The sequence below is a fragment of the Aphelocoma coerulescens genome, chromosome 1 (genome assembly GCF_041296385.1).
Source record: "Aphelocoma coerulescens isolate FSJ_1873_10779 chromosome 1, UR_Acoe_1.0, whole genome shotgun sequence".
Classification (NCBI taxonomy): domain Eukaryota; kingdom Metazoa; phylum Chordata; class Aves; order Passeriformes; family Corvidae; genus Aphelocoma; species Aphelocoma coerulescens.
Window position 1 is genome coordinate 95,148,659 of NC_091013.1, and position 23,936 is coordinate 95,172,594.

Sequence of the window (23,936 nt, forward strand, 5' to 3'; positions counted from 1 at the left end):
AATCCATCATGGCCATACATATTCATTGCAGTGTACTTCCTAGCTAATACAGACACATCACTTTTCCTAAAACTAATTTGCATGCATCCACCTCCTGCTGGAAGTCCTTTATGATCCTAGAGGGTCATCTAAAAGGGGTCTCTGGTGGCCATACCCACTGAGTGCCCCTGAGAGGAAAGTTAATGTCTTTACAAACAATTCGATGGGTGAAGGTATGGGTGTTAATGTCTTTGAAATTGGCCTTAATGTCGCTACTGACTTTGAGCAGCAGGTTTGTTGCAGAGCCCACACAGCTTGGCTCCTGAAACACGCAAGGGTCCGCACAAGCCTGAACTTCTGAACTTTGGGGTAAAACAGTAGGTTCAAGGGGGGAATATGTGGTAGGCGGTTCGGGAAGGCTGTACCTTCCTGGTACCTCAGGCAATGGGGAAAGGAAGAGGGTAAAAGGAGGCTGCGCCCTCCGAAACCTCGAGAGAGAAAATCCCGCGGGCGTGTGCCCTGGTGGACTCTCTATTTGAATAAAATTGCAGGACTCCTCTGTCTCCTTTTTGGACATAAACCTCTGGTGTTCGTGGATTTTCCTGACACCCTCAACGTTGCAGATGACCTTGGCTTGAGCTTCTCTTAGAGCATGCGCTGTTCCTTCTTGTTACTTGGCTTTGCCATAAAACCCACTATATTCCTCATTATCTACTTATCCACTGGTTCCAGCTACATTTAGCATCCTGTATGTCTACTTGTATACTCTTTTATCTATTTTGCTAGTTCGTATTTAAGCTCTCTTTAGCAGCTTCAAGGGGAACTGAAAATTTCTATTCTCTGTGTTGTCCGTCAGGAGTCTCCCCCACTGGAGATATTCCAGAACCGTCTGGACACAATCGTGTACCAATGTGCTCTTGGGACGACCCTGCTTGAGCAGGGAGGTTGGACCAGATGACCCACTGTGGTCCCTTCCAACCCTACCCATCCTCTGATACATATTTGTTTTCTGAGCATTTGTAAGGAGACAGAGGGGTGGGGGGAAAAAAAAAGACGAGTTAAGACAGACACTCGTGGACTCAGGGAGGAGAGAATCGCACCGGTACGCACAGCAGCGTGACAATTACTACGGAAATTATTCCTCCCATACCGGCAAGGGAAACGGAAAGCGGTGCCGTGCCGGGGGCGGTGCTTCCCTCCCGCCTCCCGCAGCCATGGCGGCTGCCGGCGGGATGGTGCCGGTGCTGCCGGGGCTCTACGTGGGCGGCGCGGAGTCGTGCTCGTCCCCGGAGGCGCTCTCGGCGGCGGGGGTGGTGGCGGTGCTGACGGTGGACGCGGAGGAGCCGCCGGCCGTGCCGGGGGTGCGGGCCATGCACGTCCGGGCGCGGGACGAGCCCGGCGCGGACCTGCTGAGCCGCCTGGATGACTGCGCCGCGTTCCTGGGCGCGGCCCGGGCGGGCGGCGGCGCCGCGCTCGTCCGCTGGTGAGCGCCGGGGCTGCGGCGGGGCCGAGCGCTCCCCGCGGCGGCGCTGCCGCGGCTGACGGGCCGCCCTTGCCTTGCAGCCACGCCGGGGTGAGCCGCAGCGTGGCCGTGGTCGCCGCCTACCTGATGAAGACGCAGGGGCTCGGCTGGGAGGAGGCGCTCGCCGCCGTCAGGGCCGCCAAGCCGGACGCACAGTGAGTGCCCCGCCCGCGCCCCCCGCGCCCGCCCGGCGCCCCCCTCACGCCGCGCTCCTCTCGCCCCCGCCGCAGGGTGAACCCGGGCTTCCAGGGGCAGCTGAAGCTCTACGAGGCGATGGGCTGTGCCGTGGACATCAGCAGCGTCCTCTACAAGCGGTACCGCCTGGAGATGCTCAGCGAGAGGTTCTCCGGTGAGTGGGAGCTTCGCGGATGCGCGGAGCGAAGCGCGGGGTGGTCTCCCAAGAGGGGAGCAGGCTGTCCTGGAATGAACGCAGAAGGCCCTGTCAGAGGAGGTTGACTTCGAGTGTTGGCCTCAAAGCAGCCGAGCCTGGACTTGGCCAGGGCAAACATTCACATTTTACCGGCCCTAGAGAATCCCAGCTCATCAGTGGCGGAAAAATTGTGCCTTTGAGAGGTGCCTGGGAAATAAGATCTGTAAGGAGCTGTGCTCTTTAGCAAAGTGTAAAAAACCTAAAGGTCAATTTGATACTTTTTGTGATTTTTATGTCCCTGGCAAAGCAAACAACATTCTAGAAAATATGTCAATGTGATGAAAAAAATAACATGTAAAACTTGAGATAAAGTTGAAATTCAGGTAATGAAGTAAACTTTCATAATTCAATTTGCAAAAGATATGTGTGCATATGTGTAATTTTATAATAAAATAATAATCTGTAGCTTTTCTTGCAAGATCTCAGTGTTGCATACTCAGCGTGACAGTGCTGTCGCCCTTTATGTGTCATTGTCCTTAGCAGTTCCCACTTGGAAGCTGGCTTTCTGTATTGTGGGCACTAAAGCATTGGCACTACTGCTCGGAAACCTCCTCTGCCTTTATTTCCTGTTGAAGTAAGAACATAAAGCAAAATACCATTATTTTACCATGGTTAAAGCCATAGTCTAGATCCCAGTTCTTTGCATTAAGCAAATCCCAGTTTTAGGCGTAGCAGGATGAGGCTCTTTAATTTTTAGCTTAATCTATTGGAATTGGTGAGAGAACAAATGAAAGGGAAGAAGGAGGCTCCTGCAGGCCGTGACTGGGGCAGAGGCGCAGTCCTGTCTTGTTCCCAGGAATGCCGCGTGGCTGAGCTGACCTGATTCACAACATGGTCCTGACTCCTCTGCAGAACCTCAAGACTTGCCCCGAGAAGTCTTTGCAGTTGATCCTACCACTATATGTCAAACTTCGAACACAGAGGTTCTCTACAGATGCAGGAAATGCAGGTACTTTATATATTAGAAAAATGTATTTTTATGAATTTATAAAATACTTTATATTTCTCCTGAAAACATCATTATGAAATCAAATCAAGAGAAGAATATTCTTTGTAAATGAATGGGCATGTCATTGTTGTCAGGTCAGGGATGAGCTGTTGCCGAAGTTTCCATACTGTGTTTGCAAAAAAAAAAAAAAAGTACAAAATACAAAACTTTTTGTTCCCTGGAGTGCTGCTTGTGAACCTTCTAGGCTAATCAAAAAATGTAGAAGTTGTACTCCTGTTTAATTATTCAGAGGCCCATATCCCTATTTTCTACTGTCTGTAGATTTGCCCAGTTAAAAAAACATTTGTTTTACTTCTTTTTCCCCTGCGTCCTGGAGGGCAGACGTGCTCTGTTCCGTAGCTCCAGCATTTTGTCCCACACGGAAGGAATTGGACCGACAGCCTTTGCCCACAAGAGGATAACAGACTCTGCATGGCTTTCTGGGAATGGCCAGGAAAAGTGCACCTCGTACTTCATTGAGCCCGTACAGTGGATGGAGCCAGCCTTGCTCGGAGTAATGGAAGGACAGGTGAAGTGGAGCATGTGCTTTATTCTTTGGATTTTTGTGTTATTGTTTTACAAAGGCAGAAAAAACTGTCTCTTCCCTGAAAGGAAAACCCCCACACAAGGGTGCTAGGCCTCCCAACCTTTCTGGCTTGAATTTTGCAGCTTATGGGCACATTCTTAAATGTAAAATATTCTTTCACAAGGAAATGAGCTGGTGCTCTGCTGGAGCTGACACCACCAGACAGGATGTTGGACAGGGTTTATCTGCTGTTTGGTTTTGTTACAAGAAAGGTTTGTGGGACTTCAAAAGCCTGTTGTGGTGGCTGACCAAGTCTTTCTGGACCCTGGTAAAACTGTCTTTGGAATCCCACTAGGTCCCAGCAGCTGCATTTCCACACCCTCCCTTCTGCCAGCACAGCTGCCTGCTACACCTCAGGGCTAAATGGCCCTCTCAGTTTAGCTTTTTGGCCTGTTTTTAACTAGATCCACATCAACACACGTCTTAGACCAAGTGCTGTGTTTTTCTTGCAGCTTCTATGTCCCAAATGCACGTCAAAGATGGGCTCCTTCAGCTGGAGGGGGGACCAGTGTTCCTGTGGCCGCTGGGTGACGCCGGCCTTCCAGATCCACAAAAGTCGAGTGGATGAAGTGAGGACACTGCCAGCTGGTAACTTCCAAACTGCCAAAACCTGAACTCATCACTTCACTTGATGGATTTCTCAACATCCACTGAGAACTACTGACTAGTCCACAGTTGCCAGGAATGAGCTTGTGACTTCCACCCCTTTGTGAGTGGCAGAATTACTTGAACACCTTCAGCTTGTGGTATCTCTTAATATAGTCTATAAAATATCAGAACACTTCCTTCAAAGAGGTGTTACAGAGTGGTCAAATCTACAAAATGGGCCAAAGGTGATGCTTTCAGTGTATTCTTAATTTATATGTTGCTGTTTACGGGAGGTCTCAACTCCTCATTCAAAAGGAGTTGCTGTGGCCAGCAGTGCTGCTCAGCTTCTGACCCAAAGTGCCAAGTGCCCTAAAAGGGTACAATGACAGTGGTTGCATGAGCATGCATGGCAGCAAAAGGCAAACTGACAGTTACACTTTTATTGTATTAAAAGTAATCCTAAGAATAGCTGCCCTAAGAGTATTTACTACATTGTAACTCTTTCATGTAATCTGTGAGGAGATTGTGCAAGCTGTACTGGAATGGGAGAACTGAAGTAAAGAATCCATGCCAAATTACTGCCTACAGTTTTAAAGAAATCCTTAAACTGATGAAGTAATTTTTTTAAAGCAAGCTGTGAGCTTTTGTGATGGATTGCTATGTACAGCACTGTGGCGTAGATTTGGTTTGGCATAAGAAAACAGGACAGATAAAACCTAATTTAAATCAATTTTATTTTCATTGACTTGAACAATTTTTTTAAATTTGTTTTTTTTTTACACAATTTCCAGCAACATACATTATGAAATATACAAGATAAAGTAGGTGGTGGGGTTCTGCCCATCTTGTAATTCCTCCCACAGCTGTAGAAGGAAGACTTGCAGGACACAGTGAACATCAGAATCTCAACACTGAAAACAGACACAAAACAAAAAGGACAAAAATATATATGAAACTTTGAACTGGTCACACTTTAGGGCCAGGTACAGCACAATAAATATTAGAACTGCATTATCTTAGACATCTTCTGTAAAGTTTATAACATCCTCTATTTAAAGAGATAAGAACATCTGGTTTCTAGCATGAAATGCTACATTGTACAGTGGTGAAGGGTACGAATGATGAGCCCAGCAAGGGCTTGGATGGTGACTACTCATTCACACATGCTCGTTGATAAAATAAGCAGCATACACCAAAAGTTTAGTGAGCTGTAAACTTAAGCGTTCACTACCAGAATATCAGCTGGAGGAGCAGTTTCTTTTCAGGAGAACCAAAAATAGTCAATCCCTTTAAGTTTCAGCTGGGCTCTCCCCTGACAAACAGTGGGTTCATACCATAATGGAAGTGGCAGCATTTGGTCCGTAGCACAAGATCCCTTTGCGTCACTACTGTTCAAAGCTGGCGCCGGTGGAAATACTTCAGTGCAGAATTAACGCTCACGTAGGCACGGTGTCACCAACACAGGTGCTGTCTCAGGACTAACAAAGCAGTAGATGGCAGCTGGAACCCAGCTGGGCACGGGATGCTGCCTGACACAATCGAGAGGGAGAGACTGGAGAGGATGCCAGCATCTCTCTCTCTTGCACTCTGGAGCAATGGGATGAGTGCTGGGCTCGGGGAGTTTGACAGAAAGGCTGCGCTCTGCTCATTCCTCATTTCAGTCTAGTTTTGCCAATAAAAAAAACCCAAGAGACAGCAGTTTCAGCTGCTTGACAGAGTGCTTCCAGAGCACAGAGCAGAGAAGACCAGAGCCACTGGTTTCTCTTGCACCGTAATCAACAAGGCAGGAGTAAATACATTTTGTACTCGTCAACCTTCCCCCATTCATCCCCTGCCCCCAGATGAGCATCATACATTCCTCTTACACAAGAACTGGGGACCTTCTGTGCCACCACCCAACAGGCCATGTGAGCACAGGTGGAGGAAGAAGGCTAAGCACGCGTTTTCCTTTCCTTGGCATAACCTGGGCATTGCACTGAGGGCAACTGCACTGGCAGAGCACCACCAAGGAAGGACCACACTGGGGTCAGCACATGTGGCATCACTGTACCTTGCCAACCATGCCCTGCAGTACATGGCAGCAGTCACAAGCTTCACAAAGTAAAGTAGCTGAGTGTCAGGAAATTTTATGGGATGAATGGGAGCCAAGAAGGTAAAATTCTGCTGGAAGCTGAGCACCTATGGCTTTGATTTTAGTTGATGCTGAGTCCAACAGTCCTATCTGTATTAAGTAGGAAGATAAAACTGTATTTCTCCAGTGTACAAAATTATACCAGTCGCTTGTGTGTGCTCATCTTCTAGTTAGTCCCTTCTTGGAGAGGACCAGAACTACCACATTTCAATAACCAAAAGACTCAGCTGAGAGACTCAGAAGTGACAGAGTAGTGAGGAATTTTTGGTTGTATCAACATGTCACCAGAATATGGTCAAAAATTCTGTTTGAGAACAGGGAGTTCTATGTCTGATAGTCACTTAGCAAAGTGCCAGGTGTAAATGCCCTTACCACTGCCAGCTCGCAATGTACCGCATGACTGCATGAAGACCTACACCGCCTCTGCCAGTGCAGCTCAACTGGTTACACCCCGAGGTGAAAGACTGGTTACCAGGAGAGCTGGGAGAGGAAAGGTGAAAATTTTCCCACCCTAGAAGTGTACAACAGCATTTCCTCACTCAGCCAGGCCCATTCACACATCACTCACCGCTTCAGACACACAAAGCAATGCCAAATACAAACTAAGAGGAATGTTTTTTGTAAAGACACTCTCTGAGTATGAACAGGGGAAACATAGGGTTATTTATCAACTCAAGTACTGTTGCATCATTCTTGTAAGGTAGGGAAGCAGAGGAGCTGAGATGAGGAACTGAGAGGACAAACTGGAGTGGTCACAGAGGTCGAGTCTAGTCTTCCAGACTGCGAAATGCATTCTGCATATCCTCAAACAGCTGAGCATAGTCCGCCTTGATTTTTGTTTCACCATCTTTGACAGGGTCCTGAAACAATACAGCACACAAACAAATCCATCAGGAAAAGCCTTGGGTACTTAAAGTCAGCCCTGGTTTGCAACTGCTGTAACCTCTTGACCTTGGGACTGTCTTTGCTCTGTCTTTGCATCCTGTCTCACCAACAGCCATAGGGTTTAAATCTCATTCTCTTCCCACATTAGTGACCCAGGCAGAATGGGTACTGGGCAGAGAATTTTTTTTCATGAGCAGTGGTTACTGCACTGAAAAGCAACTGATTTGGAAAGCAATCAACAATACTGAGGGTCTTGGTTACTGGTGTATGATTCAAGAGCTTCAGTGATTAATACCAGCTCCTCTCCTCACACCAAATGCAGTGCATCCCCAGTAGGTGGAAGAGTTACTCTGCCATTACTCAGTGGTTGTTTAGTTCAAATTAAAATGTATTGTGTAATCATAAAAAGCTCAAAAATATCTTTGTACAGCTTCATTTTCTGAGAATACTTTTCATGAAAGACAAAGGCAAAAAATGGAACTATCAGCTTTGCTCTGAGGCTGCAAGGTTTTGTCTGCAAGAAGCATTAACTATCAGGCTGTGAAATCTGTTCAATGTCTTCACCATTCTCCTCTGAGTGCTGAGATCCTCTGGGTCAGTGCAACTCTTGGCAAACACAGAGGCCTTACATGTGTGGATGCACTACTTCTTACATTGTCTCTCCAAAGTACCCAGACCACAGGATGCAGGACATCTCAGTCCTCAGACCTGTCAGACTGTTACCTGGGGAATATAATTTTCCTTTCATAACTATTAGAGCTCCAGCTCCACTTAATGTATATTCACTCTCTGGGTTCCCTTTTTCAGCCATGCTGTCCACTGCTCTGCTGTACTGCAGGTGCCTGCTGGTGGGCATGGGTTTGTAGGGAGTGTTTTAATTACCCTATCGCTACATAAACAGCTCTCAAAGAAGTTCATGTCCCCAAGTGTATCTTGTGTTCTTCATACTTTGAGAATATATACCAGGAACCCACTTATTGCAGAAACAAGCCAGTACCCTGCAGGAACAGAATACATTGGCATGGCAGAACATTTAATTCTAAACTTATTTAATCCAACGGTACAAAAAGATTTGCAGTATTGACTTATATGAGTTTTAACAGAGCAAGCATTATATTTCATAGAGGATATCAGCCAGGATCACAGGTTACTACTGTCCTACCAGTAACTGCTACACCAGCATGCTCTGGATGAATTTTAGTGAAGCTGTACCCTAAAATGATGGCTACTGAAGTTACCCAGAGCAGGTGCTCCAATACAATTGTTTTGTCTTAAGCCCATGTTAAAGGTACTCCTCCCTCTCCTCACTTCCAGCAGTCTCTTTTATATGACACACAGATATAAGCAGCCTGAAGTTTAAATCCAGGAAAAAGTGAATGATAGAAATGCTATTTTAAACACAAGTTAAGGAAAGAATGCTCCTGCAATATGTGACATGTCCCATGTCTGGCTTCAGGGTGCTTCTCTCTGATAATAGTCTCCTTAGAACATTTTATAATATTTTTACATAATTTCATCACAAAACCCCCAAAGCAAAACAGCAAAAAGGTGCTTGTACTGTTACCATGACTATGTGTAAGAGACTGCTGAAGGTGGAGTTGCCAAGGCTGTGCAGTCAGCATCACCTGACTAGATTGCTGCACTGACCATTCCTGAGCTCACAAACCAATTCTTTACTGTATTCAAAATGATGGCAAAGAGTCTCTGTTCACAGACCTTTGGTCTAAAGCCTTTGGTCAACACTTGAGTCAGTCTTTCAGAGGCACTGGAAGCTCACAGGAAGCAGGACAACCCACTTCCTTACAAACATACCTTGAACTTCATGGAGGTAAGTCTGTAGAGGATTTCGCTCATGTTCTCTCGGATGATGGACCACGTGATCTTATTGTCACTCTGAGCTGTGGTTTCTACAGCACGGCGTGCCATGTCATAAAATGCAATCATGTTGGAAAGCATTCCCACTGTTTTATAGAAAGGGCAGAACCTGATGGAATAGAAGAGGACCAGTCAGGCATCTTAGAACAATTAACAGGATTCTCCCCTGGATTCTCCCCTGACAGAAAGAGTGCCAGCCTGCTTTACTCCAGGGATTTTTAATATGTACTGCCCAAGGAGAGGGGCTGCCTCCAGTAGGTCCCACATTTTTAAACAGGCAAATCGTAGGCCAAGACAATCATCCTGAAGCTGATTGAAGCTGAGCTTTGTGAAGCAGTATCCAAACATTCAGGCAAAACAGGAGAGAACAGGAACCATTGCTTTACAAGTCTCACATTTCAATCTGTGCCAATGCTAACAAGTAAAGGAAAACAATGAGCAGCCAACAGAACTCCTCCTTCCTGTTTTGTCCATCAAGGGAGCAGGCTTCCTCCTAACAGCCTGGGATGAAAGCTCTGCAAGTTTCTTTGCTTACAGGAAAGGGAGTTTCTCTATGACAAGAGCATTTCATACACAGTTCCATTTTTAATGGGTAGGTGAGTGCCATAAAAGATACCTCATTATTATTTATGTGCTACTTCCTGTGCTTCCTATAGCATACACACAGACCTGCCCCAGTAACCTGATCAAAGGCACACACTGTTACAGAATGATGGATGTCTACATTTTCAGTGATCAAGTACTCAAGACTTCCTGATCTACCTGGGCTGGGGGGGTGAGATGAAGTACAAAAAGGCCCCTTGTCAGGCTGTTAAAACACAAGGATAGCATGGAAAGAAGAAAAGCAGAGTTCACTGGGGAGAAAGAGACAGTAAGAGTTTTTTTGATGGATCAAACTTACTCCAAAATTATGCAATAGTAACTGAAAGCAGATTCTTGCAGTCCCCTGTGTATTGATGGAATAAACAGGAAGACTTTGGATGTTGTCTGTGAAAATAAAGCAGTCCTGTCCTCTTCCTCAGATATGCTACTGCAGAAACACTGGCTAACAGAACAATAGAGGAGGACCTGTGAACCCCAAAGGGTTCTGCTTTCAGGAGGGGTCTGCATGTCTTGGGTAAGACAATGTGAATGCACTGTTCAAAGGGCTACCTAAACACAGTTCTTCCATTTCTTTATGGACAGTAACATTAACTTCTGCACTGGTCAGCTTCCACACAAAATAACTGTATCAATCCAGACTGCACAGGACTGAGAGAGCAGAGTGGCCAGTCAGATCTCCTCACCTGTCATAAGGCGTGTAACCATTCTGCTGCAAGAAGTCATCTTTTATCAGCTTGGCAACTTCCAAGGTAATTTTATCTGTTTCTGCCAAGGAAGCCTAGAAAAGTAAGGTAAACAGTTAGTTTAGTATTCAAGTCCATGAGGACACCATATTTCCTGGCCAAGAACAGCTGTCTTTCAGTACCTGTCTTCTTCCTACCCTCATAAGACAGCATCAAGCAGAACTCTGTCTTTTGGGTATTTCTCACTCCCTGCTATAGAACAGCCCATTTAACTGATTGTGAGATTAAGATGGGCCAAACACTCAGTAAGTCTGCTTTAGGTCTATCTGATGATAAACAGTGGGAATGAAGTTCCCTTTAAGATCATGGAAAAGCCACCAGACACTGAAAATGCACATGGCTTTGCTGTGAGGTACATTGAAACATCACCTTCCTACATAAAGCAAATTCATTTTTACCTTCCTCAGTCCTTATGGAAGAAGGACTACATCTTGGAAGAAGGACTACATCTCAGCACGCTAGATCAAGAAGGAAGCTAAAAGAAGTAGCAGCCTGCACCATTTGGCTTTTTCTGCCTGGTGTTGAAGGAAAGAAAAGGAGTTGATGACAATGCCTGTCATACTCCACAGGACAGCCACAACCCTGCTGCACACTGCTGCTCTCAGCACTGCAGGTCGCTCTTCTCCACCTTTATCATCTTTTTTGCTAAAGTGGCCCAATTCAGCTTTAAATACCCCAGCTTGCTTTCTAGACTGGAAGTTTGGGCCTTCTTTCATGAGGAGACTAACAGAATTCAGAGCTAGAAAGAAAAAAAAACAGATTAACTGTACTTCCATGATTCCCCCTTTCTAAAGGTTTGTTGCCATGCCCAGACAGACAGAAACTGTCAAAGATAACATCTCTGAGAAAAAAATATCACCAGTTCTAGTAATTCCATCATGAAAATAATGCCTAGTCACAAGCACTGGCTTATCAATATCCCTTCCACACCAAGGAACCAATCCTACCCTGCTCTGTAAACCAGTCTTTTAGAACATGGGTTTGTAAATAGAGAACTGCAGAAGGTCCTATGACCCCATTTCCTTTTCTTCAAAGACATATCAAGAGAAGAGAGCCCTACTAGGCAAGATCTGATGAAAGGTCTCATCTTAGTTGGACTAGAGCATCAGTGAAGAGACAGAGCACCATGAGCAAACTTCCTTCAAATAACTGTACTTAATACATGTTACTACACACTACTACCAATCTGTAAATCATAATAGCTCATCTGAACATCATAGAACTAAATTATTGTCAAGTACGTGCCAGGAACCTGCCAATTATCATATTTACAGTGCTAAGCTGAAACAGAGTTTTCACTAGGTCCTTTCTGAGAGCTTTCAATGGAAATTCTCCTGTCCAAGTTTAGCTTTCTCTTCAAAACACTGAAGTGAAAAAAGGAAATTAAAGAATGCCAGCAAAATGGAGCCATATGTCACAAGTTTCCAAAGAACAAACAGATAATCACAAGTTTTTAAAAAAAGCAGACTTCACTTTATTTCTACAGGCCAACTTGTAAATGCCAACACCTCTGTCCTGCAGCTGGCAACACGATTTCTAATAAACTGTAACCCTTCACATGGCTTCAATAGTAAAGATCAGTTTGCATAATTTCTCTACAAAGACTGCTTCCAATGGAACACTACTTTAAGTTGCAGCAAAGGGCATTTCAGCAATACTAGAACACCGAAGTGAAGTTTAAAGCAAGCAGTAGATGTCCCACAATCTAATTCACTTGAGAAAAGTAGCATCAAGCCAAGGTTTAGCAAATCTGAAAAACTATTTGTCATTAGAAGTCAAACAACATGTAAGAAAATTGGAATAAAACAGTTTGAGGTGAGAGAGTCTGACATCTCCCAGTGATCTTTTGTGTGCAATGCAGTATCCATCAGGTCTGCTCCAAGACATGATCAAAAGCCTGCACTAACCGTAAGGAAATGGAGGATGGCTCAATGACACCACATCTGGTTACTCACCTTCCCTACAAGCTGCACAATCTCTGCAAGGTCCTCTTCCTCCTGTAGGATCTCTTTGGCCTTTGTCCTCAGAGGGACAAATTCTGTGAAATGCTTGTCGTAGTACTCATCCAGGGCTCGCGTGTATTTGCTGTAGCTGATCAGCCAGTTCACAGATGGGAAGTGCTTGCGCTGTGCCAGCTTCTTATCCAGGCCCCAGAAAACCTGCCAGAAGCCAGAAAGGTCAACCAGCTCTCCAAATTAAAAGTGAACTAAAATAATTGAAAGCAATAAAAAGAAAAAAATACAGAGAGCAAGTTGAGCAAGTTGAAGCTAATGCAGCATGGCAAAGGCTTCACAAATGGAAGCCTGGGAGCCTGTTAACTATAGCAGTGACATTCAAATAACACTTCTCAAAAAATGATGCAACTTTTAAGCTGAGTTCAGATTTATTCAGCTTGAGACCGCTCATGAGGGAGCAGTCAGCCACAGCAGTGTCAATACTGGAGTCTAAGTAAAGTGGAGACCAAATAGATATAACTGCTTTTCCCAAAACTGCAAACAGTTGCAAGACGTTCTTCTCCCAGTCAGCTTCTCTGAGGGCTTTTCTGTGGTTTCAATGCACCTAGATAAGAGTGATTTGCTTTCCATTCAGCTGAGAACAGATACATTTGAAGTGCAGCTCAATGGGCAGCACTGAGGAAGCACACAGATATCGCTGAGCAGGCAGTGTTGGAAGGAATTGCTGCCCTTCTCTCCCTCTTCCAAAGGGAACTCAAACACATCAGTTTGCGACCATCTCACAAGGTCGCCTTTTACACTGCTAGAACATTTTCCAAAACACCCTACAAAGCTGCCTGTGTCAAATCAAAGCTCTCTCACCCCAGCCACTGGCACAAATGTGCTGAAGCACAACCATCTGGAGTCTAACAAAGTGGACAGAAGAGCTGCAATGTTGTGGGACGTACCTGAACAATGCCCAGGGTAGCAGATGTGACAGGATCAGAGAAGTCACCACCTGGGGGAGAGACACTGAGAAGGAAGAAATAGAGAAAACTTACCAGAGTTCCTTTCACAGTTCAAACTTAAGTACTGAACATATGACTGCACAGCTCAGTGACCCAAGAAACCAGAAAAGTCAATGTGATTTCAAGTAAATAACAGATTGCAATATGTTTGCAGAAAGTGCTTGATGCATACCCACACAGGGGTTATATCAAGCATACCATGAAATAGTTACATCAGTGACTGACTGACATATTAAGGTGTAATTTCAGTCACATTAGCTTGAGATAGCAACTCCAGCTTGGATCATCAAACCTACCTCAATTGGAACAGATTCAGCAAGAGTGCTGACAGAACATCATGAAAACACAGTGATGTGATTTTACAAGAGACAATATCCCAATTTGAAATTATTTTTGATATTCACCTATACAGTAGCTAATTCATTTGTGCTCCAATACATGCCTTCCCAGAGATAAAAAAAAAAAAAAAACAAACTTCCAATCTCAAAAGCAGAAAGCCCTTATGTATGTATGTTTTGAACAGCAGAAGTAAGCAGAGCAAAAAATGAACTCTGGGTGTTCTTGCAGATGCCAGAGGCTCTCCTGAAAACATGGGGAATCCACTTTGCCCAGGGTATGATACACAAAGCAGTATGACCTAGGAGAATGCCTGTGGACGACACAGTTTTCATGGCACATCACAGCCTGAGATATGCTGCTCCATGGAATTCTACTCTATTTGAGCATGAGAGTCATGATTCATTATGCCCCCAAGTGCACACACTGCTGCTCTAACTGCCCTTTCTTTCCTGCTCTGAGCATGCTTTGACACTTTTCAGAGAGAGCTCTAATGACATTCTTCCCTGAGCCACTTGATCCGATTGCTGCAAGTGCCTGTGATTCCACACCTCACAGAGCTGCCTGTCCACATTCATTCCTTCTGCCCCCACGCACAATTTAGCAGCGCTTCTGGGTGAACAGAGACTAAGTATCTACCTACTCATTCCCATATTTTTAAGTTCTGCAGCTGCACAGAGCAACAAGACCTTTTTGTCTGAAAAATAGGTGCTGTGACATACAAAACCAGAGAGGAAGAACTGCAGTCAGTGCAGAGGCAGAACAATGCAACACTCACGCTCCAACAATGCTGACGCTGCCTTCCCTCTCAGGATTTCCCAGACACTTCACTCTCCCAGCTCGCTCATAGAAAGAGGCCAGACGGGCACCGAGGTAGGCTGGATAACCACTGTCTGCAAACACCAACACACAGAGATTCAGTCAAAGGCTCTGAGTTTGAAGGGCTGCATTGACAAGACTAGACTGAGGAAAGACTACTCACCAGCTGGCATTTCAGCCAGTCGCCCTGAGATTTCCCTGAGGGCCTCAGCCCATCGGGAAGTAGAGTCTGCCATCATACTGACATGGTAGCCCATATCCCGGAAATACTCGGACAGGGTGATTCCTGTAACAAAGACAACAACGTGCTGCAGTTCAGAAAGGAATCCTATGCTTCTATGTTGTCAGAAAGATCCAAAGAAACCAAATTACTGGAGTTTACATTTTGATGGAAACAGACCATGGAAGTTACTCCTTCCCGCTTTATGTCCCTGTTGTCTCTTTTTTTGCTGTTGCTGTTTATTTCTTCTCACTCTCCTCATTTCTGTTTATGAGCCACTCTGACTCATCTTACATTCGCATGTATTTCTTTGAAGAGACACTGCAATGTCACTGATGCCACTCTCTCCCTTACTGAAACCATGAACAAAGACTCTTCTCAGTGTAAAATGTCTCCTTCCCTTTCAAACCACCAGAATACAAGGGTGAAAAAAGGTCATGCTTTATCTGAATTATCTGACAACTGTTCATAAAAAAAGAACTTTAAAAAGGCCTTTAAGAGGCTGCAAAGGAAAGACTAGTCTGCCAACTTAGAGAATACTATTTCTGTCCATTAAGTGGCTGTACTTGTCAGCAAAAAGCTAGTCAAAACCAAAAGCTTACAGAATTAACACATACAGAAAACCTACATAAGTCCTGGCACAGTAAGTTCACCTCATAAACAAAATTTACTCAATATTCAGAAATGGCAATTATATGCAAGCAAGTCAGATTCAATTAAGATACAAAGACTTGGTGCAGGCAAGGTCTGAAAGAGTTCACTTCTGAAACTTAACAGGCTTCTTGGTACGGCCATCTCAGGAACTGAAAATAGTAGAGCATGATGGCTTGCTTTATACACACAGCTTCCTCTATCCTCTTGTAAATCTTACCAGTATAGATGGAGGCTTCTCTGGCAGCCACAGGCATGTTGGAAGTATTTGCTACCAGAGCTGTTCTCTTCATGATGCTTTCTACCTTGCCATCAACTTCCATTGTTAACTAAAATGCAAGAAAAGGAAAAAAAAAAAAACAAACCCAAATTGTAAGAGTAGCAAGTTTTTTTGTTAATATTTTTGTTGCTTGGTTTTTTTTACTGTTTTACTTGCCTTGTATGAGGATACTCTCCTCACAGCTATTCTACCAAGAGCAGAGATGAGACTCAAAATTTTAGGATATGTTGGTTTGTCTTTCAGACTGCACACAGCTTAACTCTTTAATGTACATGCTTCACCTCACCTTATGTTCAGCAACAGCCAAATCCCTGTTGATCCCATTCAAAAAAGTAATGACAGATCCACTGCACAAGGAAGCACCTTATTCTCTCTCAGATTTCCAGGCTGAAAGAGCTAAAAATTCTTAGCCTCCTGTTATAAGTCCATCAGGAATCTGAGAGCTTTTTTCCCCCACCTACAACAAGCCAAGTTAGTATTTGACAGTTGGACATAAAACCACATTTATAACCTCAGTAAAGCCTCACAAGCACCTGAACAACAGAACGTACACCCTGACATTTGTGTAGAATTTTATTTATGAATACCCTGGGATTTATCTTCTCCAAAGCCACCTCAGCTTGACTTTCCCACCTTGTCATTGATCAACACACCCAATCTTTTTAGCCCTTATTTCTGACAGTGAAGTTTGCACCTGCCAGTTCACACTATCTGACCCCAGCAAAACAACTTCACTAAAACATAGTAACAAGTACAAAGATTGGTAAATCTGTTGCTTGGTTGTTATTGTTTTATTAACAAGGTGTTTTCTACTTCATTCCAAAGGTATTCCAAAGCTTAACAGGTCAAACTAATACCTGGTAACTGTGTCATCACCCTGCAACTTGGAAATGGATGCTGCATTTTCTATGCGCAGTCAAGTTAGAGACATGACCAGTCACAGGTAAGATGCTTACAACTGTGCTAAATTGCTCTCTGGCATTCATTCTGGCTTTATTTTAAACAACTTAGAAGGTACACCCTAAACTTGTCCAGATGTTTATTGAGGGGCCACTGAAATAATTCTTGAACAAGCCAAAAGGGATTTTTGCCAGAGCTTCAAGGGAGGCAAGACGATCTTTTGAAGTCACTCTACCAACATGATATTTTACTCAGTTACAATACCAGTACAATAGCAAGTCTTCCCAGGAAGGTTTACTCTCCATGAAATCTCCATACTAACCTCAGGGAAATCTCTCAGTACTTCAGACATTTCATTTCCTCGTTCTCCACAGCCTACATAAATGATGACATCACTGTTGGAGTACTTTGAAAGAGACTGTGAGATCACAGTCTTTCCACAACCAAATGCCCCAGGAATCGCTGTTGTACCCCCTTGTACACACCTGAGTAAAGAGAAAGGACTCTGATTTGCAAGGAACTAAAAAAACAGCTCTTTCCCATCTTAGAATGTATTTTCCACTAGAATTCCCTCATCAAAAGCAGAATGACAGGAGTCACATTCAGTGTTCTGGGTGAGAAGCACAGAGGTATTTCACTAAATCAAAAAATTGAGGGATTAAACCATACTTTTCTTCTCCTGTCCCTGAAGTACATGACTTATGCTGACATAACAGCATGACTTTTGGGCTTGAAACATGGCAGTTTTCACAGCTGGAAGCAGCGATGGAATGCAAATGCTAAGAAAAGGACAACTGTACTTAGCTGTGTATTATAGAACAAGCAGCACAGTATTTTAGGACCAAAAAAACTGAATTCAGTGTCTTAGAAGTTAGCTGCTTAAATGAGCAGTTTGTGTTACAGTTAAGTGCAACAGTTTTCCTAAGTGGCAACCTCAAAATCATTGGAAACTACACATCCTCAAGACCATGGAAAGATATCCTACTCATGCATTAAAACGAAGATAGCAAGCTTGAAAGTTCTAGCCTTTCTGCAGTTGTGACATGGTTATGTTAAGTTTATGCATGTCTGTCCAGTCTTTTCTAAATTAATGCACTAGAACAGTTTTGCTAAACTTCCTTCTTCCACCAGTGGGTTCACCTGCCAAATAAAGCAATATGAGAAATTCAGCGGAATGTTTTTTGAGATTACCCTGTGACACACGGTGAAAGCTTACCCTTAAAAAAACCTAAGGCTCTAAGGCCTCCTGCCTCTGCTTCCCCATAAGAGAGAGATTTCTCACAGTAGAAAATAAAAGGAAGTACTTACGGGAAGAGGGCATCCAGGACTCGCTGGCCAGTTAATAAAGGATGATTGGCTGGTAGCTTCTCGGTAACAGGACGGACTTGACGTACAGGCCAGACCTGCACCATAGTGAACTTCTCCTTCACACCTTCAAACTCCAGCTCTAACACAACATCCTAACAGAGAGCACCAGACATGAGAAGTAAGCAAACAGTTGCACATTGGACCAGCACACGAATTCTCATTTTAACTACTCTGCACAGGCCTTCGACAACACCACAGAGCTCTTAGAACCTCAACATGCAATCATCACCTCCCGAGGGAAGGCTCTTTCCCATATTTACAATCCCACTGGGGGGGGAAACAGTGCAAGATACAGTCTATATTCAAAACATGCATTTGAAGAGCAACTGAATTTTACATATTCATAAGATACTGTAGATCCCCACAGAGGTCAGCAAACATGGCATAGTGAAGTGCCATTGGGAAGCCATATACATAGAAAGTAGCTGCCCAAGAGAATAATGCAACCCCTGCAGGCAGGATAGCAGAAGTGATCATTAACTCAGACACCTTGTTGCATGAAACACTTTAGTTGGCCTCATGCAGAACAGAAAGAGTACATCAACCTTGTAAAAGAGACATGGAATATACCAGCAACTGCTGCTTGGGAGACTTACTGAAGTGTCATAGTTTCCTGGGGGAGCAATGTATGTAACTGTACCCCTATTCCGTGGGGGCAGCATGATTTTGTGTTTGATCAGGGAGTTTTCATTCACCACACCATAAATATCTCCACCAGTGATGTGGCTGCCAATCTAAAATCAGAACAGGTCTATTAGTCATAAATTTTAAAAAAGAACCTTGAAAAACTGTAAAAATACTACAGCTATTAAGTCTAGCACTGTGATTACCCCTTTTATAAGCGCCTTGTTACAGCACAGAAGCCCATTTACATAACTCATTACTCCAACAGCATTGCTAGCAACACTACCTGTGCTCAAGTGCTTTTCAAGGCTCAGACAGGAGCAATTACTGACAGACAGGAGGAATTTTCCTTGCTTTTTTTCCACCTCTCAGCCTAATGTGCTAAGAGAAAGGATAGCATATGCTAACCTGCAGGATTGGAAAAAAGATGCTGCAAAGGGCTAAAGCCATGACATTTTCCAGCTCAAAGGCTATCTTCACCATTTGCAAAATGTGTGCTGCAGTCATTCTTTTTGCTCAGGTAACACCCGTTCCTGCTAATGCTTCCTGCAATTCCACAAGTTTCTTTATGGTTTGGTAAATACATTACAACTCTGTAAATTTCTCATACGCAGCAGCAACACACAGTAAGTCACATCAAGTAAATTCTGGTGATCCCCATCCAGTCTCATACATCCCTATGACCTCCTAGCACTCCTTTTTTTGCAAGCTTCAATAAATGCAGCATTAACCACATGTCCCAGCAGTCACAGCCTTAGCACACTGCTCCAGTCCTAAGCTCTAGGGGTAGAGGAGCAAGAGGGGAAGACAGGCTTGTCAGAACCTACCCGCAGATTTTTGGAAGGTGTGAAGTCCCATTTGACATCTCGGCTCAAAGCTGACACGTTGACACCTCTAGGGATATAAATACTTTTAGTCAGAGTGCTGATGTCCGAGAGAGGTCTCTGGATACCATCAAAAATAGCTCCCATAATGCCAGGCCCCAATTCCACTGATAGGGGCTTCCCAGTACGGAGCACTGGATCTCCTACAGAGACACCAGCTAAAGATTTGCTGAGGAAAAGTTCATCCAGAAGAAGGAAAAGAAACTGGGCAGAAGTCATCAGGTTCACAACATCATACCCTCAAACCCCTTTTCTGACTTTAAGGTAATGCTATTACTATGTTACACATCACCATTTGAGAAGCATACAGGCTTTATATATACTAAATTCTGAATTTGCCCAAGCAGCAAAGTTCACCATCCTCCAGAAAGGGAAAGTAGTGACAAATACTCTTCTTTATGATCATTTGTTCAAGTCAACTGTTGTTGGCAACTAATATGGATGAGCTCACTGGAGTGACAGGCAGTGGGATGACAAAACATCACACATTTCTTACATCTCCAAACCTAGAAAACAGATTAGGCTCCTAAAGTCAGATAATATTACAAAATATGGCATTTTTCACTTCAGAATTTGTTTAGAGATCACAACTGTTTTGACCTTGAGCCTTGCACAGCTTTTTTCAACAGCAGCCCAATTTTAAAAGGAGTTTGTCTAAGACCTATGTCTAAGCACTACTGCCCTCCCCTCTTGTACCAAGTTGTCAGGTCTGTGCACTACCTAAGCTCCAAAGATGCACAATGGACTTTTCTCTGCAAAGGGCCAGCACCTTGGCAGAAGAGCCTGCTAGAATGCAAAAGAAACCTCCAAAACTTATACGAAAGTCAAGAGATTAAATACAAGTTGATTTCAGGGAGGCCTATGACTGAGTTTCCTCTCAACAGGAAATTAAAAGTAAACTATACTCAAACTTGTTCCACGTACTGATGGAAAGTTACTCGATACTGTAGCAATGATGCCATCTAAAATGATAAATTATTAGGTAGAGACAGGACCTAGTTTGTCTGGACAGGACCTAGTCTGGGCCTAGTTTACCAGCAAGCTCCTCAGAACCAAGGTCTGGGAGCCAGCACAGCCTTTTTCCTAGGCTCTACAGATACACACAACCCCCTTGGCAGAGGGGAAAGAGGCCTGGCTTCAAGTTTTATGACTTCTTTTCTGACATTCTCTCATATATATGTAATACAAAATATATTTTAAGTTGCCTAGATTTTAGAATACATGCTGTATCATAGCTGGATCAAGATGCTGTAAGCCCACTGCAGAAGTAAAAGTACAATCTATTACGCTTGGCAAAATACTCTGCCCAGAAGAAGGCATCCTGCCCACTTTGCATTTCTTATTTTTTATACAAGCGCAGCTATCAAAAGCAAAGAAAAAGATGCTACAAATATTGCTTCGTTTTGCCATTTATGATTGACATTTGTCAAGTGCCTTAACAAAGATGCATTAAAATGCACTCAAATTCTAAGGTACACATTTGGTTTGCAGTTGAGAAAAGTCTCCTCGCTACCCAGCCACACAAGGTAAGATTCACTTCTAAGCCATCAAAATTTACAAAACACATGCAGAACAGATGTGCTGCCAGAACCCAAAGTATCAAGGGCTTATTTCCATCATCTTTACCCTAATCACCACTGTATTTTGGACTGTGTGGCCTGGCAGGCCCAGAGGGAGCAGTGAAAAGGATACATGTTTCTTCGTACACCTGGACAGTTGCCAGATCACCTTCCAGCCGGATGATCTCCCCCACCAGCTCACTGTGTCCTACTCGTACCAGCTCGTACATGGCAGCACCTGCCATGTTGCAGGCCGTGACCACTGCAAAAGATGGGCACATAGGTGAGTATTTTCCCTGCAGCTCAGGAAATTTGCTCATCACCAGTTAGTAAGAACTGCACAGCATGAACCTGGTATCCACCCGTACCAGACACATATTCTTGACTTCACAAAAGGATGGCGCAACTCCTGGTATTTCTACTTTCAAAGTCAAAAGAATAAGTTTTCCTACAGTTTTCACTCTGTCCTTTATGTAGAATAAGAGAACACTATGAGACTGTAGTAATTCACAAGATAATTCATGCCATAATTCCTCTTATCTATCTTGACAGATTGTAAATGTTGAGGGTGTGAGGTGCCATGAACTTCGATAAAACAAGTTATATAGGCACTTCTCCCTTGCAGTGAGCTGGGCCACACTACCATCTGACTAAATTGAAACACACAAGAAAATGGCAAAACTTGCCTGATGCCTGGTAGTTACATAAACCTGTGGTTGGGGGCCAGCATTTTCAAGTCACTCAAACTTCTGTTTACCTTGGTAGCATCTGGATGCTGACAAACATGGATAGATCAAGCAAAGGCACCTGCTAAAGGCAGTACATCTCCTTGCATCTAAAGTGATGCCTAGAAAGCTTTTAAGAAAACACTATTTTTTGCTACATTTTGTAGAAAAGTGATGTCTATCTTAGAGCACTTAAATTAACTTTCAACAGATGAAGACTGTTGTACACCATGTTTTGGGCCTGAAACTTCCTGCTGCTTTGAGTTAGATTTCAGTAGGTCCTATATGAGGTCCTAGCTGCTTTCGAACAAAATTTATTATGTCTTGTATATTATGATATCACTAATGCACACAGGATTCACGTATTTACACAAAAACACATTTTCCATTTCTTGGAAAAGAAAGCTGTGTCAGTTTAACATTGTTTCTAAGTACTACTTCTGCAGTTCAGGAATTTGCAGTTAAAAAACCTGTGTCGATTCAGGCAGACACAAGCCAAGGGAATTTCTTATTCATCAAATATGTTGCATTAACAAAAATACTCGTTAATCTTCTGTTCTCACATCCCCATCTTCTCCTTCAGCTCTTGAAGAGAATGCAGGAGGAAGCAGAAAAGCCAGTAGAGTCTGCATGTATTCAAAAGCTGTTCCTATCAGAGCCTGAACTATTTCAGCTGATAAAGATGAAGGAAGAGTCCTCCTTCTCCCAGCTGCACTCCCACCACATTCTGCCACCTTGCCTGACTCTTGTGGCTCCTTGCTGAGCTCCCCCAGCCCACTGCAGTAACACAGAACATCCTGACACTGACAGGGACTGAGTATTTCAGAAATCAGAGGGGCAAACTTCCTTTGAGAATGGACTTATATATTTCACATCCTTTTGGAGAAACTTAGTACACTGGGCCTGCAGATTTCCAACCAAGGGCCTTTACCTCATACAGAAAGCTTACCTTTTGTTTTATTATTGTTGTTATTATTCAACTGCCTGCTTCTGCTCATTGTATTTTTTAAAAAGATTAATTAATAGTAACATCTTTTTAGCAGTTTAATAGTTTATCAAACTGAAAGTCAGTGATCCTTCTTAAAGTCCCCCCAAAAAAAAGATAAAAAGCACCAGCCAGAGCTCTTTTGTACTTCTCTGCTTCCAGTGAAGAAGATTAACAAGATCCTAGATAAAACAAAATTTATGATTTCCTTTACAAAATAATACCTACCAGGTCCTGAGACTCCATAAACATAGCCAACAAACGCCTCTCTGTCCTCATCACGGATTTTGGGGAGTTTGGAAAAGTCCATGTTGCCTGTTCAACTGTACAAAAGGAAGAAATAAGCGTCAGTCCTGAAGAACACACGTGTAGTAAGTTCCTCCTCTTCCTCCCCTCTTCTCTCTTCTTGTTTCCAGTTACAAATGATTCTGAACTCGTAGCCTGAAGCACCTTAACCACACTGATTTTAAAGCTGTAAAAAGTTAAAAAGTAACTGATTTAAACAGACAAAAGATCTGAGATTCCTTATTGCAGAAACACAGGGGTAGAACATCATAATATGCTCCACAGAACAGAATGCTACTGAATGAAAAAATGCAGGGCAACAATGCCCTAACACTGCTGCACTGTTTTTAAGCTTGGTAACAGGATATTTAAACAACAGAAAATCTTTTTTGTCTTCCACATCTCATTACCCTCCTTCAAAAGATGGAGTTTTCCATGATTCTGAGTGAGCAAGATGATATTCTGGGCCTGCTTTACTGCCACCAGTCTATAAAATGCAATACTACAAATATTAATTGAGCAAATTCAATTTTTGCTATCTTAAGCTGCTGAATTTCACAGTGTTTAGAGGAGGAAACATACATTTTCAGAAGCACCAGCACACAAACACGTGAGCACTTTCTGTGCATCTCACAGCTACATATTAGGCAGTCTTTGCTCTCAGTGAAACCCACGGAGCATTACAGAAGAATTGTGCTGAATAATGGCCAAAGTCCCCAAGTTGCAACAGTTAAACAACAGGCTGTCATCTCTTGCCAGTAACTGTTTAGTGAATCTAAACAACTGGCACTGCAAAAGCAGTTTTATCAACAGACTTCCTCCATCCATGTTTGTCCTGTGGCCGACAGTTGTGCTGTCCTGCTTCCAGCGTAGATCAGAGGGTTTAGTGGGTTTGCTTTGTGAGCCCTTATCATGCTGTGTGTTACCTTGGAAACTGATGGGTGTTAAAGAACTGTAAGGCCACTCTCTTCCCATTCCTCCTGTACTGACACACTTAGGACACAGCAC

At 43.6% G+C, this 23,936-nt stretch overlaps 2 protein-coding genes across 3 annotated transcripts in view; one reads left to right on the plus strand and one right to left on the minus strand.

Annotated features, from left to right (window-relative positions):
- Positions 1-1,175: 1,175 nt before the first annotated feature.
- On the plus strand, positions 1,176-4,823 carry DUSP12 (dual specificity phosphatase 12). Its single transcript, XM_069019244.1, has 6 exons — positions 1,176-1,462; positions 1,543-1,656; positions 1,732-1,850; positions 2,784-2,880; positions 3,262-3,448; positions 3,958-4,823. Exons 1-6 carry the CDS (start codon positions 1,194-1,196, stop codon positions 4,117-4,119), a joined length of 948 nt encoding a protein of 315 aa, XP_068875345.1. The 5' UTR covers positions 1,176-1,193; the 3' UTR covers positions 4,120-4,823.
- ATP6V1A (ATPase H+ transporting V1 subunit A) overlaps positions 4,809-23,936 on the minus strand; it is a 30,726-nt gene continuing 11,598 nt past the window's right edge. For both annotated transcript variants that reach the window (XM_069019228.1, XM_069019235.1), the window contains exons 2-15: positions 22,872-22,966; positions 21,067-21,195; positions 19,318-19,532; positions 18,463-18,600; positions 17,807-17,958; positions 16,821-16,983; positions 15,539-15,647; positions 14,611-14,733; positions 14,407-14,521; positions 13,233-13,296; positions 12,286-12,489; positions 10,271-10,365; positions 8,922-9,093; positions 4,809-7,084 (exon numbers count right to left, since the gene is read on the minus strand). In XM_069019228.1, the coding sequence (XP_068875329.1) occupies positions 6,992-7,084; positions 8,922-9,093; positions 10,271-10,365; positions 12,286-12,489; positions 13,233-13,296; positions 14,407-14,521; positions 14,611-14,733; positions 15,539-15,647; positions 16,821-16,983; positions 17,807-17,958; positions 18,463-18,600; positions 19,318-19,532; positions 21,067-21,195; positions 22,872-22,953 (1,854 nt within the window). In that variant the 5' untranslated portion in view covers positions 22,954-22,966 and the 3' untranslated portion in view covers positions 4,809-6,991. The remainder of the gene's footprint in view (positions 7,085-8,921; positions 9,094-10,270; positions 10,366-12,285; positions 12,490-13,232; positions 13,297-14,406; positions 14,522-14,610; positions 14,734-15,538; positions 15,648-16,820; positions 16,984-17,806; positions 17,959-18,462; positions 18,601-19,317; positions 19,533-21,066; positions 21,196-22,871; positions 22,967-23,936) is intronic.